Genomic DNA, 17,088 nt, shown 5'->3' with positions numbered 1-17,088 from the left:
TGTTACAAACTAACCAATGTGTGAAAAGCTAAATGTGATACTTTTTGTGTAATGTATTGCGGGAGTTTATAGTTGTCATTTTCCTTTAGTAAATATTTTTCTAGATGTTATACATGTTTTATTTCTCAATGACATACAAGCAAACAACCAAATAAAGGATAAAAAAAAAAAAAGATATTCACTTCCTTTCTATCACATGAGGGTGTCAGGTTCCCCTACTACCAGGAAACATAGCTAAGACAAACCCTCCCAAAGAAATGTAATTTTCAAGAGATTTACAGTTTTTTCAAGTGACAGCAGCAGTTTACTAACTTCAGTCCGTCACACAAAAGGAAGAATGGAAAGATAAAGGGCTAACACATGGGATTAATTGATGAAGATATTCTTTTTCTCCCTTTTATGACATTATGTCTTGTAAGGGACAAAATATTGAGGCTCCTTTATCCAGTTTGGATGCATTTCATTCTAATTGGTCAATGACCCTAATACATGTTATGACTAGTAGCTTATGATTACATTATAATGTTGAAATTCAGACAAGTAATGAGTTTTTATTTACATTATTATTATATGAAATCACCTATTACAGTCAACCATATGGGCCTAAAAAAAGCATAATTTTCTTTCAGGTATAAACCCATTTTTATTTTTGTAAACACTTATTTTTGCCAATGTTTTGATTAGATTTTTGGATTAAATATATAACTGGATGTGGAGCTCTTTTTGATGCATTCTATTAACCCATTTGTGGCATTTTTGATTTTTTTTTCCCTTTGAAAATCGTATTTGAATGTGTGGCAACTAAAGCTGCCAGTGGGCAAATATGTTGTATTCACCCCTTCAATATCAAATTTATGATTAGTAGCTTATGATTACATTATAATGTTGAAATTCAGATCTATTAAGTCAGCCATTGAAAACTATGGGCCTAAAAAAAAAAAAGGTTAATTTTCTTTCAGGTATACCTTTTTTAATGATATAGATGTGATATTTTCTTCACTCTATTCATTTTTATTTATAATACAAAAAACGCTTTTTAAACTCTTCTTAAAAAGAATATCATTGATGTCATCAAGGACATTTGTCAAGGTTAATCCATCTGACCTAATCAATACAGTATGTGCCTATTCATTACATATATGGTATTTTACATATTTACATAGTATGCAAATATGTTTATGTAAATTAATACATCTACTTATACCCTCACTGCAGTAATTCTTCTAGGTTACTTGTATTAAACTGTTTACATAAGGGAAAGTTCACACAAAAATGGAAAATTGTGTCATCATTGTGTCATCTTCAAGTTGCAAACCTATGAGATTCTTTCTTCTGTTGAACACAAAAGAAGATATTTTGCAGAATGTTGGTAACCAAACAGTTTTCATTCAGGTATACTCTTTTTTTATTATATAGATGTAATATTTTCTTAATTCTATTTTTTTTTTTTTTTCATTTAACTCATTGATTTTATGTCAACTTAATGGCTGCACTTTGTTCTGCACTATGTTCCACAATTTTAAGACAAATGGATTTGTCATATTCAAGAGATTATAAGATAAAGGCAGCCTTTTTCGGGGTTTGCATCAAATGTTCTTCGACTTTTATGCATGATAAATTTGTTTATGAATAAAGATTGATCCGTTGATAGCAGTTATTTTGAGTTAGATGTCAAATGCTCTCCTTGTATTCAATTTGACATTCAACTTTAGTTGCCACACATTCAAATACGATTTTCAAGAAAAAAATAAAAATAATTTCAAATAAATGCATAACATATTAGGACACTATTAACATGACTTTGTGCATGAAACCATTGAGATAAATTTGGCCACAAATGGGTTAATACAATGCATCAAAAAGAGATCCACGCCCAGTTATATATTTAATCCAAAAATAAAATCAAAACATTGGCAAAAATAAGTGTTTACAAAAATAAAAACGGGTTTTTAGAACTAGGAGAAAAGCACATTTTCAAAAGTCTAAAAGTTTAGCAAGCATGTTTCATTTAAAATGAAAAGTGATTTGTAAAATAATGAAAAAAGGGTAATTAAATGTTTTTTTGCACATTTTTATTTAAAATAATCAAATAGACATTTAGCAAGCAATTTTTTTTTTATTTAAAAATGTTTACTACAAGGACTACACGTGGAATTATAGAATGTATATTTTGAGTGGAAACTACTATTGCTGTTAACTGTACAATATTGTACCAGAAAGAAAAAGAAAACCACAAACAAATATGGAGAAAAAGAATGTACCTCTGTAATGTACACTATTGTATATACAAAGCATGGTTTCTCTGGTAACAGATATCTGAATGGACAACTATAAATATATCTGACAAGACGATTCATTATACAGTCTGGTTTCAATTGGACAGGAATTACATTTTAGCAATAGTTATGATTACAAATATTGAAAGAAAATCACCCTCTGACTTAATTTGTTCACAAACACACAATGCAGATTCAAGTGTATAATGATTGATTTCAGTTTACTCGATGAAAGAAAACAGTATGTGTGTGTGAACGGAGGCCTCGGCCGACAGCATACCATTAACATTACACATTAAACACACACTGCTGTCATTTGCATGTAAAGGTCCCGCCCACTAAAGAACTCCGATAAGACAGTTTCCAGTTGCCTTCGTGAGGTATCAGGAAAAACACACACAGAATACTTCCAATCATTAACACGTGAACAAATGCAACCACCTGTGAAGATGTTTTCAGAACACAACAACACATTCAGAAAAATAAGACATTAGGAAAAATTCTGTTATTTTGATCTCAGTCTGTCTGTAGATATTTTCAGAGTCACAGTCATTGCTTGTAAGGCTTCAAAGTGAAGCAGGCTAATTTTACATCCCACCACAATTCATTTTCTAGGACACTAAGGCCTTGCTTAGGAAAATACCGACTTATCTACTATACTAATATTGACATGTCCGATCCATTCTGTCGAAGGAATAATCAGGCAGACCGTGTGATGAAGATTGTCAGACTTTTAAAGAGGCTTTTTGCACGCTTATTCTTTCCGAGTTGGAGAAACTGAGGAAAGCAAGCCACGTTTTTGCACGTATCCGCCATTGGTCTGTTTTTCAAAAAGTATTTCCCTTTTTTGCATCGTCAATCTCTAAAAGCTGCTGTTAGGCTGCTTAGATTCAGAATATACATACTGTACGTAAACACACATACTAATACACAGATACCATGATACAGACCCAAAGGTGAGTAATGACCTAGGGAAAATTCAATAAAATTATGTTTCTGTTTTCTTTTCTTTTTTTAATATGGGTGACGGAGAAATAATGTGCTTGCATGACATTCCTCATTTTTAGATCACTTTTTCCAGTTATAATCATGATCATTTAACTTCTATAAAAAACAACACCCTCTTTTTTATGTGCCCTCTGATATAATAGTACAATAAAACCACATATTAGATAGTTAATAATGTCAGAAGTGCTTTTGAATCCGTCTGTTAGGGAATCCACGTTTGCCGTGCAAATATCTTGTGAATCCTCATGCAAAGAAGTTCCTGTTCCTTTATTTGATGTGTTTAGGAATGGTGTGTTTAAGTAGAAACTGTGGATTATATGAACTGTAACTACTGATTATTGTATAACAAATTCATATCAGAAAATGTTTTTCATTTACTGAGATGCTGTGCCGTCTGTAACCTGATTCAAGATGCATCAAAGTCTGAGCAGAAGAATGTGTCCTCAGAAAGCACTTCCACTGCTCGTGTGTCCCTTATAAAATCAGTCGGAAAAACTCCAAACCTCTAATTTGGGATTCGAAAAAATGGATTGCTGACATCCATGTCTCAGTCCAAACTAAAACAGGGATGTAAAATCATTCCAACATTCCACGTGTGTATATTAATTCCACACACACACACACTCACGCTCAATCACGCAAGCATCCAATATCAGTCTGAGTCTGTTAAGTATTCCACAGTTTTTCATTAAGATTCAAAGAGTCAGTATCAGAGGGTGCTCATGGAATGACTAAGAACCTGATCACAGATCGAGGCTGTAAACCCTCAGACGGGGCAGGACTTGTCGGTGGGTGGTGGAGGGGGCGGTGGTGTTGGCGGTATGGTGGTGGTCGGGGATCCCATCGCCGGACTGCCCCCTGCCGAATTGCTTTTTGGGAACACCACAGGCTTGGGTTTGGTGACTGGGGGTTTGTTATCTCTAAAGGGGGAGCCAGAAGCGGACAGGCCTGTGGTAGACATTGATGACAGAGGGCTTTTGGGACCCGAGGTTTTGCCGGGCCGGAAGGTGGAGGGCATGTCGCTGGCTGAGCTGGCACTGCGCTGCAGAGGATGCTGGGAGGAGTCGGCCTCACGGAGCAGGCGGGAATGAAGCGGGCTGGAGGGTTCAGATGCCCCTCCGCTCTTCAGCTGCTCTAGAGTGTCAAGCAAAATGTCAGGAGTGTGTTTGACATTGCTCTGCCTCTCCAGCTCTCGCAGCTCACTAAGAGCCGTGTTCATAGTCTCCTCAATGTCCTGAAAGAAAGAGAAAAATGAAGAAATGAGAAATTATGGATGTATATAACTTTATATAAAACAATTTCAAAAACATAATTGAATTATTTGTATTTTTATTATTTATCTGTTTTTTCTAATGAAAACAAAGTTCCTTATTTTATTGAATTTACAACAAGACTTGAATTTAGTTTTTCTAATTCAAGAAGTTTTGCAATTTAAACTAACACCTTTTTATTTTAATATACTTTAATATACTTCTAATATACAATAGAATGTATTCCTGTGAAGCAATGCTGAATTTTCAGCACCATTACCCCAGTATTTAGTGTCACATGATCCTTCATGTGTTTTTAGTGTCACATGTATTTAGAGTCACATGATCCCTAATATCCTGTAGTCGATTTTAGAAACAGTTGTACTGCTTAATATTTTTTGGAACCGGTCATACTTTTTTTCGGGATTTTTTGATAACTAAAAAGTTAAAAAGAACAGTGTTTATTCAAAATGTAAATTTTGTGTTACAACATACACTACATTACTATTCTAAAGTCTGAGGTTAGTATAAATATATATTTATTTTTTTCAAGAAATGTATACATTTATTTAGCAAGAACATGTTAAATGGATAAAAAGTCAAAGTAAAGACTTGTATTGTTACAAAAGATTACTATTTTGAATAAATGCTCTACATTTTAAAACTCTTTATTCATCAAAGAATGAAATAAAAAAGTATGCCAGGTTCCAAAAAAAAAAGCAGCAGCACAAAATTTCCAACACGGAGAATAAATCAACATATTAGAATGATTTCTGAAGGATTATGTGACACTGAAGACTGGAGTAATTGTTGATGAAAATTCAGCGCTGCATCACAGAAATAAATTATACTTTAAAGTATATTAAAATAGGAAACCAATATTGGAAATTGCAATAATAATAAAACATTTTTTTTATATTTTTGATCAAATAAATGAGAGATAGGCATAAGGGACTCCATTGAAAAACAAAATATCTTACTGATCCCGAACATTTGAACAACAGTGTATATATAGTTATTTTTGTAGCTGCAATTTCAAAAACATTACTGTCATCTGACTTTTTTTTTCATATTGATGGAATTTAGGACCACTCTCCAGCACTTCACTCCTTTAAAAAAAAAAAAAAACATCATCCGTAGTTCTGCCTTTAGCCAAGGTCAGTCTCTTCTGATATCTGTTGTACAGCAAGTACACTCTCACAATGACTGGACTGCAGGAACTCCAACTCAATTACACACAACCTCAGCCGGGATCGATTCTGAACCTTTATCCAGCCGTGAAATTACAGCTCAAAGAAAGATTAATAGGACGTTCTAAAAAACACAGACACTCCTTTGTAGAGCTCAGCCCTATTTTTCGAAGTGGAAAATGTTTTTTTCTGATTACACGTTGCCATTCTTATTCATTGTAAGTTTGTATGAAAACTGACAGGGTCTGAATATTTCTGCATTTAAATAATACTTCTAAAGCAATCAAAGCAGTGTCACACTGAATCAAATTTCCAGATTCTGGGTTCGTTGTACCTGTGAGCTGTGCTCCACCTGAGCGATGACCTCTGGGTCCAGTGGTCTGTGATTGCTGAAGCTCTTGGATCGACCTGCAGGCGTGGACTTGCGGAGCTGAGGACCTTCTACCTTAGTCTTCAGAGAGGAGTGTCGGGTGACGGAGTTCAGGACGCTGTGAGCACTGACCGGTCGCTTGTCTGTCCCTTCCTTGGCCAGTCCACTTGCCAGCATGGACGAGGTCTTCAAACCCCCTGTTGCTCCGGATGAGCCCTCACCTTGACCCTCTGCTGCACGGATTGTTCTTCGGATGCTGGGCGCTTCTGGCCGTTTCCTCATCCTAAGATGGATTTAGTGTAGGCAAAATTTCATGATAATCAACATTTAGGGAGCTTTCACACTGGCAGTTTAGTGCGGAACGGAGTACGGTTTTTGAAATGTGAACGCTGTCATCGGACCCTGGTGCGCACTGGGGTACCGAACCCGAGACTACCTGGAGAAGGTGGTCTGAGTTCGGTTGCTCCCGAGTTGTGGCACAGTTCACGTGAATGTGCAAACACAACGGACTCGGGTGCACACTTGTTCAGGAAGTAAAGAATCCTGAGCATGCGTAACACTGTCGATATCACTGTTTCCTCAACACATGAGAGAGCAGAGGTTGATTCCGAACACTCCTAAAAGTCAAATTGAAAATAATTAAAATTAAATAATTAAAATAATTAAAATTAATTATTATACTGTGCATAATAGCACCAAAATAAAAAAAAAATGACAACTATGCTCAGTCGCGTTGTGTTCTCCATGCGTTTTACGAGTGCGTTTGCGATGACGTAAGGTGACTGAAAACGCACCTGGGTTTCGACACAACTATTGAGTATGAAAGCAGACCAACGCTGCGGGCGTCACCGGGAAAAATCAGGCTCGGGCTCGGACCACAGCAAACGAGCCCAGTGTAAAAGCCCTCTAAGTTCATTTTTTGCTTACACATGCACACACACAAGCACGCACGCACAAACACACACACACAGAAATGGATGTATATATATGTACAACTTTTTCTTTTTTGCACACCATTTTTATTAATGCATATTAATGTATACCAGAACTGTTAGATTACTTGTTGAGGTTAGCTAGGTAGATATCAGCTACATGGCCTCCAGTGGGTGAGCCAGCACTGGCTCTGGTGGACACCTTCTCCTCCCCAGCATCATGAGAAGCTTCTAAGTCAGCTTTGGGACTTCCTCTGCCTGGATATCCATCCGGCCTATCACACAAAATCACAGACACCTCTAGATTTCACATACACTATTACTGATAGTTAATCAGTAATAACTAGTAGGACACTGAATAACTGGTTAAAGAAGCAGTTCTGATATATATATCACTAATTCAATAAAGCAGACAGCTTACATGTCTTGCACTTCTATGTACTGGTGCGGCACCAGTCCCTCAGTGCCGTTGTGGCGACCCTCCCACCAATCGTCAGATGCACGGCTGTACAGCAGCAAAGACGCCCCCTTCTTAAAGGACAGCTCAAGATTGGTGCGTCCAGAGTAGTCAAAACGTGCGATGGCCTCAATGGGGTCAGACTCTGAAACGTTCAAGGACCCTGACTTTACTATTTAGAGACATGAAAGACAGGGAAAGACAAAGAGATAAAGAGGACAGGAAGGGGAGAAAGTGAGAAGGGAGGAAGAGCACAAGGAAAAGTTGAAGGGTTATTGCACAGGAAGCCAGGCAGGTTAGAGCACATTTATCATAACAGGTTTGGAGCTGCAGAAAGAGTGCATGGAGAAAAGAGGGCGGGAAATAGGAGCTTCCACGATGAGCTGACTTGTGCTGGCGGCAACAGTGTGTCTTTATGAAAAATGTGTGTGCTTGTTAGTACGGTCTGAATGGCATCTGGGCTCACCATCATCGCTGTTGTGGATTTCCGAGGCAGCGTCAGGGGCAGGTTCATCCACCAGGGGGGGCTCAATGTGTGGACTATCACTGTTGAATTGACCACAAGAAACATGCATCAGTGAAACCCTCAATTATAAACAATAAAAATGACAACCACACAAACTTTAACCATTGCTTTAATACAGAAACCAACATTTATATCCAACGCACACATCTACATTAACAAGTAAAAAAGGTAATTAAAATGTAAAGTTGACTGAACACCTGAGTAAATGTATGATCTCGAAGACCTTTTGTTCTACAGCATACAGCTTCTAATTGAATGCTTGAAAGATTTTTAAATAGGATTATTTTTATTAATTTTTGTAGACATAAAATATATTAAGGCATCAATTTCCATTTTAAGTTATATAATTTAGTAAATAAATTAGCAAACCGTTTCTTTGGTTCAATAAGATTTTTAATATGCTTTTGAAAGAAGTCTCTTATGCTAACCAAGACTGAACTTCTGAAATAACAATATAATTGTCTTTTACTCTCACTTTTGATCAATTTAATGCATTCTTGTTGAAGTAAAATAATAATAACTGACCCCAAACTTTTAAATGTAGTGTAAATAAAAGTAAATCAATCAATAAATACAGTAAATAAATAAATAAATAAAAAGCGCACCAACACAGAAAGTTTGATTAGAAACATTTGTACCTTTTAAAAGCTCATACGACTATTTATAATTATTATTTGTATTATTTAGATTTGTTATATATTTATATTTACTATTCTTAATATGTATGATTATATATTATATGATTATAAATGCATGGTTTTATTATTTGTATTGACATCCTTTTCCCCCTGCTGTCCATGACCCAATCAGGACCCATTTTTGAGCCACAATTACTCTACTTCCCCCCCATAAAATACCCATATTTTTTTGACAATACTTCATGGTTTTTACAACCTTATTATTATTCAAAAAAATTTAAATGAGCAATAATCAAGAATGAGTATATATATTCAAACTTTTACTGCTATAGTTATGATGGAAAGAGCAGAAGAAGGATCCTAAAATAAGCACCTGACTGTGAACGAGAACCAGTTATGATTTTCTATGTCTCACTCTTCAGCCCTGAAACAGAGTGTCCGAGCTTCTTTGAAGCAAAACAGGAAGCAGAGCCCAGATACGAGGATCAAAGCTGGCCTTTCCTGTGGCCTCTTGACTCTAAACTGAACTTGCGCTCACTCAACTCAACTCCAGCACGGAATCTATTGTGACCAGAAAACAAACACAGTACTAATGCACAGGAAAATGGCTCTTTTCCAAGGACACAAGGGCCTCAGTGCTGATAACAACTCTGTTATGCCATTCACAGGCCAAGAATCCCTCTAATACCCTAGTATTAATTTAGCCAAAAAACTGAACAACCTGATCTCCTATTGAGCACTCAAGCAAAAACACTGCCTAATTTCCTGTCATCACTCTATTAATAAAAGCCGCTCTCTAGTAAAATATGCTGGAGGAAATTCAAGCTCTGTAGAATGAAAGTACAGTGCTCTACCCAGCTGGAATATATCTCACTAAGACCATCCCAGTTTATTACATAGACAGTTGGCAAGCATGAAGCCTAGGCTAATGAAAAGCTTAATTTCATTAGAAAGCAGCTTTAGACAGGAGGAACCTGAGGGTAATGACTGTATAATGCACTAATCTCTGCCTGGTGTGTGTAGGGAGACGCTGTCAGACAGGTTTGGCAAAGTACACGTCCATCACAGTTTCAGTGAATCTTTATTGAGCAGTTAGTTGGTGAAGAAGATCCTGTGATCCTCCTGTCAGTCCTTCTGAGAGACCGAGTGTAGCTTTGATCTGGGCTCTTAAGGTAGAATGATGCATGCGGCTTCTTCGCCCTCGAGCAGATGAGTGTGTGTTCAGGGAGGTCCGAAGCTGCTGTGATTTTTAATGTCTTCCCCAGAGATGCTGGATATCTCATTCTGCTCTCACCATCAATCTTTGACTTTTACTTTAGCATTTCAAGGACACTCCGTAAATTTAATTTCACTGTCAAAACTGTCTGGGTCCCTTTTTTTTTTTTTTAGGGCATCACAACTTTTTGAGATTCAATCAAAATTTTAAATTTTTTAATAATACACCATGACTCCATAAAATGCTTTTATATGCTCGATAAAATCCCTGAATTTTCACATGCATCTCAAATTCAGATCTGAGGCTATAAATGAAGTTATAATACTGAACGAACAGTAATTCCTATCAGGGCAGGAACTGAGCATGCAGCGTGTTGTCTACAGTATGTTGTTAACGTGTATCGACTTCACGTGACTTAGAGCCTCAGGAAGCGGAGACAAGACTCTGACTAAACCCTGAGCTAAAAACACATCATCTCACCAGCTCAAAGTCTTAATTACACCACCCATGCAATCTAAACAATCCCGTGCATGAAAACCACATGAAAAGAGCCTGCATCTCACAAACAAACCTGACCTGGATGCGTTGATTTCTTTTCACGATGACACAGCAATCTGAAGTCATTTCCTCTATGACATTCAAAACAGTTATTAAAAAGCTGCAGGAGGGCATTTCATTAGCACTTGGCCTTGAGCAGGTTAGGATAACCTTGTTTTTAATTTAAAAAAGGATCTCATGATGGCGGTTTTTGGTTCTGGCTGCCTGCCACTCTTCTGGTTGCTTTCACAGTGACATCTTTTGGGAGTCTAGGTCATGTGCTGATACATGGAAATGTATCTGTGCCTTCAACCATTGAACTGACGGCTTAAATGAGCATAATATACGGAGGAACTTTAAAAAGTGACTGACTCCCTGTAGGGCTCTGTTGGTCTTTATAATGCTCAATACATCATGTCTGACTGATTCTGCATTAAATCAAGCTCGTCTGATTAACTGATTTCTGGTTTTGTGGTTCGGCTGAGCAGCTGCTTCCATAAAATGTGGGGCCAGTATTCACTGCCAATGAATTTTGCCAAGATTAGGGGATTCGGTCTCATCCTTCTTTCTTACTTTTTTTTTGTAACCAACTTCACTCTAGACTCACCAGTATTCCTCAGCGGCTCCTCCACGGTCATAGATGGGCCCCTCCAGCTCACGGGGCCCTGGAAAGATGGTCTCGTGATGTATAATAATGGTTTTGATAAACTCGTTGACATGTGCCTGGCAGGAGACTTGGTCGTGGCCCTCAGGCACAGACATGAGTGTGGGACCGAAGCAGATCGCCAGGTTGTAGGGGTCCATCATGTTATCATCACTGTACTGGGACAGACTAGTTAAAAGAGAGAGAGAAAAATACAGAGTAAAAAAACAAAAACAAAACCGGATATGAAAAGTTAGCTTAAATATTGTTATAATATCATTATTTGCTCTTGTTTGCAATAGTGCTACCGTGATGTAACATGGTGTAGTATTACAGTCCTGAGCAACACTTGCATAGAACTGCATAAAAGTGATGTTTTGATATTTAATATTAATATATTTCGGTCTAATTTGTTTAATTTTCAATATAAGTTTTTTTTATTTTTTTATTATCACTAAAAATATTGAGTTAAATTAAAAAACATGAAATAATTATTAAATAGGATTTTCGGTTTTCATCCAAGTGCATCCAGAATTTTCAGTTTGGCTCAGGACTGTCCTTTCAAATGTGCAAATTTAATGTCAATTATTACATTCAATTATTTTATTATATACACAGGAATCAATTTTATTTGTGCCAGCCATACCACTTTGACTTTAAGATTTATTTGAAGTAAATGTTTTAGTAACAAGAACACATTTGCAAGTTCACTGTTCTCTGATATTGTTAATGGTTACATGACATGCAGGTAAACAAAGAAAATAAATATATAAAAATAAAAATAAAAAATCATTAAAAAAAGCTAATTTCAATATCTACTAAAACAAATTAAATGGTTTCCCACAATTCATCATTCAACCTCCATATTCCATATCCTATATTTTGCCAATTATGTTTCTTATTGCTTTTTTGGATGCTGTGTCAAGCTAAAAGAAATTAAACTTCCGTCTCGACACACTTGCATTCTGTCCATCTTTTTATTAACCCAAGACTTTCTTAGATAAGAAATATTGCACAAAAACATTAGGATGGCACTTTCACTGCTCTGAAGAACATTTCTTAATAATTAATAAAGTCCTAAAAATAAAAATGATAAATAAATAAATATAGAAAAAATAAGAACTATACTTAAGAACATTTCTATCTTTATATATTAACCCACTGATCATTGGCTTGAAGTGCACCAGATATCAAAACAAAACAACAACAAAAATGTACAAAAAAGTCATACTATCCAGAAACATGTTAAAACGATCCCTGATCATGTGACTGTTCTCACGGAGAGAGCAGCTCCTGCTGGACTAATGTGAAAAACAGACTGAATCTCTATCTACACAGCTCATTTATCAAGAGCCTAAGCCAGCTTTCTCCCATTTATGTGTGTCTGTGAGAATACTCTGAATTGTTACAACTTTTTATTTGTTCCTTTCTTACTCTGCAATATGTCCACTTCTTCTGATTACTGAAAACTTGGATGTGTCCAAAATGTTGGGAGAGGTGTCCTTAACCGTGTGTGTTTTTGGGATAACGGGGGTTAGGATAAAAGCAGTAGGGGCTCCAAACCAAATTTATGGGACCGTCCTGCCCAAACAGTTACAGCTGCATAAGAGCTTTAAATAACCTATCTCTCTTTGTTTATTTCTGACTGCACTAAATGAGATCTCTTGATGTGTATTTGTGAGCGTATGCCATGCATACCTACGAACGATGCACATGATTGGCTGTAATGAATGCTAGAGCGCATTAGAGAGAGCGGCAGTTCTTCAGAGACCTATTCTGGCACCTCCATTGACTTTTATAGCAGAGGAAAGATCTATCGGCCGTAGAGCAAACAGAGAAGCCATTCACCCAGGGCTACAGACGTCCAGCAGGGGAGCACTAATGGTGGCTTGATGGCGACACCATATTTCAGCACACATTCGCTTCCCCCTTCTGGCTGTGATACGAGGGCTGGAAAGGGTTCAGATGCTTTAGGAAAACCAGACACGCCTGCTGGAGTAGAAACTAAGATGGTGTTGTGGTCTGGAGGGTCTTTCAAAAGGACCACAAGGGGAAAAAAAGTGGAAGACCGAGAGGCTGAGATACAGAGGGACGCGTTCCAAGAGGCTTGAGTGCTGGAGCCCTCAGCTGAGGTTGGGTATAGGCCAACCTTCGCTTTTTGGTAAGAGAATATTTCAATTTGTAGTAAGAAGGTCTTGTAAAATGGTAAGTTTAGACTGTACACAAGCGCTTTGTATGCTGGGATAAGGTTAGCTGTAATGAATCATGGTAGATTGGCGCCGGTTTAAAGGAATCGTTCACTCAAATAATTCTGTCATCATTTACTCCAAACCACTAACTTTATTCACTGAAAAACTCATATCTTCAGGGATGAAAAAATAAATAAAAAAATGACGAATGGACATATGTTATTAAATCATACAGCATTTTTGCCAGAATTTTTTTTTTTTTTTAATTGAATAATAACGTAGTAGTCTATAAAATTACTTGGAACACTGAGCCCAAAGCCATATGGACCAAATTTAAATGTAATTTTCTGTCCTTTCCTTTTCATATGGAAAAGAGCACCTGGGACATTCTGCAAAACATCTTCTTTTGTGTTCCCTGGACATAAGAAAGTGATACGGGGTTGGAAGGACATGAGGGGGAGTAAATGATTGTCACAGACCTCGTCTTGAGTTAAAAATCACAGACAAACAAAAGAACCCAATGACTTTGGTGGGAAAATTCTATCCGGACCGACTGATCGGTTGGACTTACTGGTTGAGGAAAGCGAACAGGTATCGCATGATAACCAGGGTGTTGCTGGGTAGAGACAGCAGGAATTTGCGGATGTGGACAGCTCTGTCCTGGAGGTTCTCCATGGCTGGAAAAACAACATGAACAAGAAACGAGTTTATTTAGGACAAAAGCTTCTCCGTTGTCTAATCTGGTCTGCAGTGCGCACGTGTACCGTGGGCGTAGAAAATAAAGCAGACACTCACAGACACAGGACATTAGGTCATGGAAGACTTCCTTAGGAAAGAGGGCGTTCTCCAGGCCTCTGAAGTAGAGCTTTAACACTCCAGCAATGGAATCCATATCGTGATCGTTTTGGTCCCCAGCCAGCGGGTCCTCACCTGAGACACAAGTAAGAACCCTTTAAGAACGCAGACGTGATTCGAAATAGATAAAACAAGACTCAGCATATGAGCGTCCAGAGAGACTCACCTCTTTCAAAGGCGTTCTTAATATCATTGACTTCAACTTGAGAACCAGACACCCTGAATATGCCCTCGTGATGGAGACCTGTACAAACACAGACATGACGTTATGGACAGAGAACCGACAGGAAGTGTCGTACTGGTTTACTCTGGCACTTGAAGTGTTTGGACTTCATAGCAGATACTGATATAAGCCTAACTATCTCAACCAAGCTGGGTCGACTGAATCTTCAGCATCATGGCAAAAATATATCAATAAATAAAAATAAACGTTTAATTGTTAGTTTGTCTGAGTTCAACGTGATTTGAATAAAATAAATAAATAAATTAATAATTAAAAATCAATTAATTATTAATGAATACTAATTATAATTTTTTTATATTTTTATAAATAAATAATTTTGAAATGTGTGATAAAATGCTAAATGTAAATAAAAAATATCTATCTATCTATACCCACATATAATACAATTAAAAAACACATCATGTTAAAAGTGGCAGATTTACAAACTACAAAGTTGCTGATTTAAAAACTGAAATAAAAACTTAATACAAAAGGTTTTCTTTTTCAGCAATTCCATAACAGTACTTTATTTTATTTCTCAAAAAAGAAAAAAAAAAAAAGAAATCAGAGAACAGTTCTTAAAATAACCCTTTTAAGTGTGAAGAACATTTTACAATTGTAAAAAATAATAACAATAATAATAAAAAAAAAAAAAACACACACTATAAAGAAGTTTTTGTGTAATGTAATTGTTCCATGAATGTTGAAGGTTTTTCATTAAAATTACGACACTTATGAGCCAGTTTTTTTTTTCTTTTTCTTCGGGTGAATCATTTCAAAAGAGATTGTTGTTGTTTATATTATGAATTACTGAATGAGTCAGAGCAGTTACTAAAGTATCTGACTCATTTGTCTATCAGACAGATACATATTTGGGAGTTTCCACCCCATTTGACCAATCCATGACTTCACCGTGATTTTTCTAGTCCATCCAATCTCTGAATAAGGATTTAAACTAAATGTTCTAAAAATGAGAAGTAATTTTTCTAGGCTATCAAATACTTTTAACAGAGCACAACCAGAAAAAAAAGTTTAATTAACTTATCAATTCCATTAACTTTTGGAAATCACTAAATTCCTTGATATATCAGATTTTCCATGACACAAGTAATAAGTGGTATATAAAAATAAATAAAGCTGGGACTAAATTGAGTTGAATCCTTTAGTTAAAAAAAAAAAAAAGCCTTGGACAGTGCCAGAGGAATCAAAGTTGTATATACTGTGTGATAGAAAAATAGATGAAGCAGAACAGAACACTTTGTTCATTTCATCAGGGAAAGAGAGAGAGACAGAGAGAGAGCTCACCGTGTCGACTGATGAAGCGAATACAGCTCTCCACCATCAAGGGAATGATTTGGCTGGACTCCTAAAAGAAGGAGAAGAAGAAAAAAATGAACTAAATATGAAGGAGAAAATATGCAGGTCTGGTTTGAAGGTTCAAGGGGGTTCTCTGCAGCACAGGAAACCTTTCTGAACAAGGGTCTCTGTTTCTCGGCAGAGTACTTTAATAATAATAATATTTGTAAAGGGAGGCAGGCATCAGACAGATTTAGGAGGGATGAAAAAGCAGCACAGTTTGAGCCATGGGGGACTAGGGCAATGGTTGCTAGGAGACCGCTTCTCTCCACAGCTTCCTTTTGTTTATTTGGGTAAGCAGGAAAAGGCTAAGCGAAGCAGAATTTGAGCCAGGTCTAGCCTGAACTTTACAGCTCAGAGTCCAGCTCACAAAGTCTCGTACATACTTATAGGAGTATAAAGCATCAGTTGGATTTTTTTCCCCAAATAAATCTTTTATTTCTCAAATCGTTTGTCTTCTAGTCACAGAACACTGCTCTTATATCATTATCCCTCACTAGAGGGCGACATGAACATTAGGGTGGTTAAATGAGGCGCTGCGGTGGGTCTTCTTTGTTCGCCCATACTGTAGGGTGGCAAACCCCTCTAGGGTTTAGGTTGTAGGACGTGCACACTAAATTTATCTCACTGGCCCATTTTACAAATATATCCCACTGCCATCTGCCCAATGCACTGCTTTATTACTGTTATATGACTTATCCAAAAGAGACATACACAACACAAAAACCCATTTACAGCTAAATAAATATTCAAAGACAGTAAACATGCAAATACACATCACACGTCACATGTAAGTAGGGTTGGGAGTGTTAATTCCAAAATGATTTTTAAAGCATTTCAATGCAATTTTTCAACCTCACTGACAAATTCTGGCCAAAGATCCTGCATAAAAGTTTTAATAAGATATATCTTCTCTGTTCTGCCAGAAGAAATAGAATAAACTTGGATTATGTATACATCATTATATTGTTTATCAGGAGAGTGACCTCATTGAACTCTGTGTCCTTGTTGTTGTTTAATTATAGAAATATTCATAATAATATAAACAATAATAATTAAAATAAATAAATAGTATGAATACTGTTTATTAAATAAATAAACAGTATTCATACTATTTATTTATTTTGATATAATTTTTATTTCATGAATTGCATTTATTTATTTTAGATTAATTACTTAATTAAATTAGATTATTAATTATTTATTTTAACTTTTTTTTTTTATGGGTTGGCTGGGGAGAGACTGAAAATCTACAAAGCATCGTCTCTGTACAAATAATCGCTGTCATTCCAGCTAAATTAATTACATAAAAAGAAGAATAATTAATGATTAATAATAACCTAATATCAGTGACTTTTACTCTGAGTAAATAAAAGGCCACATCAGAATGAGCATATACTAAATAAAACAAACAAAAAAGGA

The 17,088-nt window shown here is 36.4% G+C and overlaps 1 protein-coding gene across 7 annotated transcripts in view; it reads right to left on the bottom strand.

The window, feature by feature from the left end:
- Window positions 1–2,055: 2,055 nt before the first annotated feature.
- The window catches only part of LOC127967832 (SLIT-ROBO Rho GTPase-activating protein 2), a 101,382-nt gene continuing 86,349 nt past the window's right edge, over window positions 2,056–17,088 (bottom strand). For 4 of the 7 annotated variants that reach the window (XM_052568556.1, XM_052568555.1, XM_052568557.1 and 1 more), the window contains 10 exons: window positions 15,616–15,676; window positions 14,254–14,331; window positions 14,028–14,162; window positions 13,804–13,909; window positions 11,008–11,232; window positions 7,950–8,029; window positions 7,448–7,655; window positions 7,155–7,301; window positions 6,059–6,377; window positions 2,056–4,518 (listed from right to left, as the gene is read on the bottom strand). In XM_052568556.1, coding sequence (XP_052424516.1) covers window positions 4,051–4,518; window positions 6,059–6,377; window positions 7,155–7,301; window positions 7,448–7,655; window positions 7,950–8,029; window positions 11,008–11,232; window positions 13,804–13,909; window positions 14,028–14,162; window positions 14,254–14,331; window positions 15,616–15,676 — 1,827 coding nt within the window. In that variant the 3' untranslated portion in view covers window positions 2,056–4,050. The remainder of the gene's footprint in view (window positions 4,519–6,058; window positions 6,378–7,154; window positions 7,302–7,447; window positions 7,656–7,949; window positions 8,030–11,007; window positions 11,233–13,803; window positions 13,910–14,027; window positions 14,163–14,253; window positions 14,332–15,615; window positions 15,677–17,088) is intronic. The other 3 variants (XM_052568560.1, XM_052568559.1, XM_052568561.1) reach the window with 1 other exon arrangement.

Source organism: Carassius gibelio, chromosome B11 (genome assembly GCF_023724105.1).
Source record: "Carassius gibelio isolate Cgi1373 ecotype wild population from Czech Republic chromosome B11, carGib1.2-hapl.c, whole genome shotgun sequence".
NCBI lineage: Eukaryota > Metazoa > Chordata > Actinopteri > Cypriniformes > Cyprinidae > Carassius > Carassius gibelio.
The sequence above is the reverse complement of the archived record's forward strand: the minus strand, read 5'-3'. Positions and strand labels throughout refer to the sequence as shown.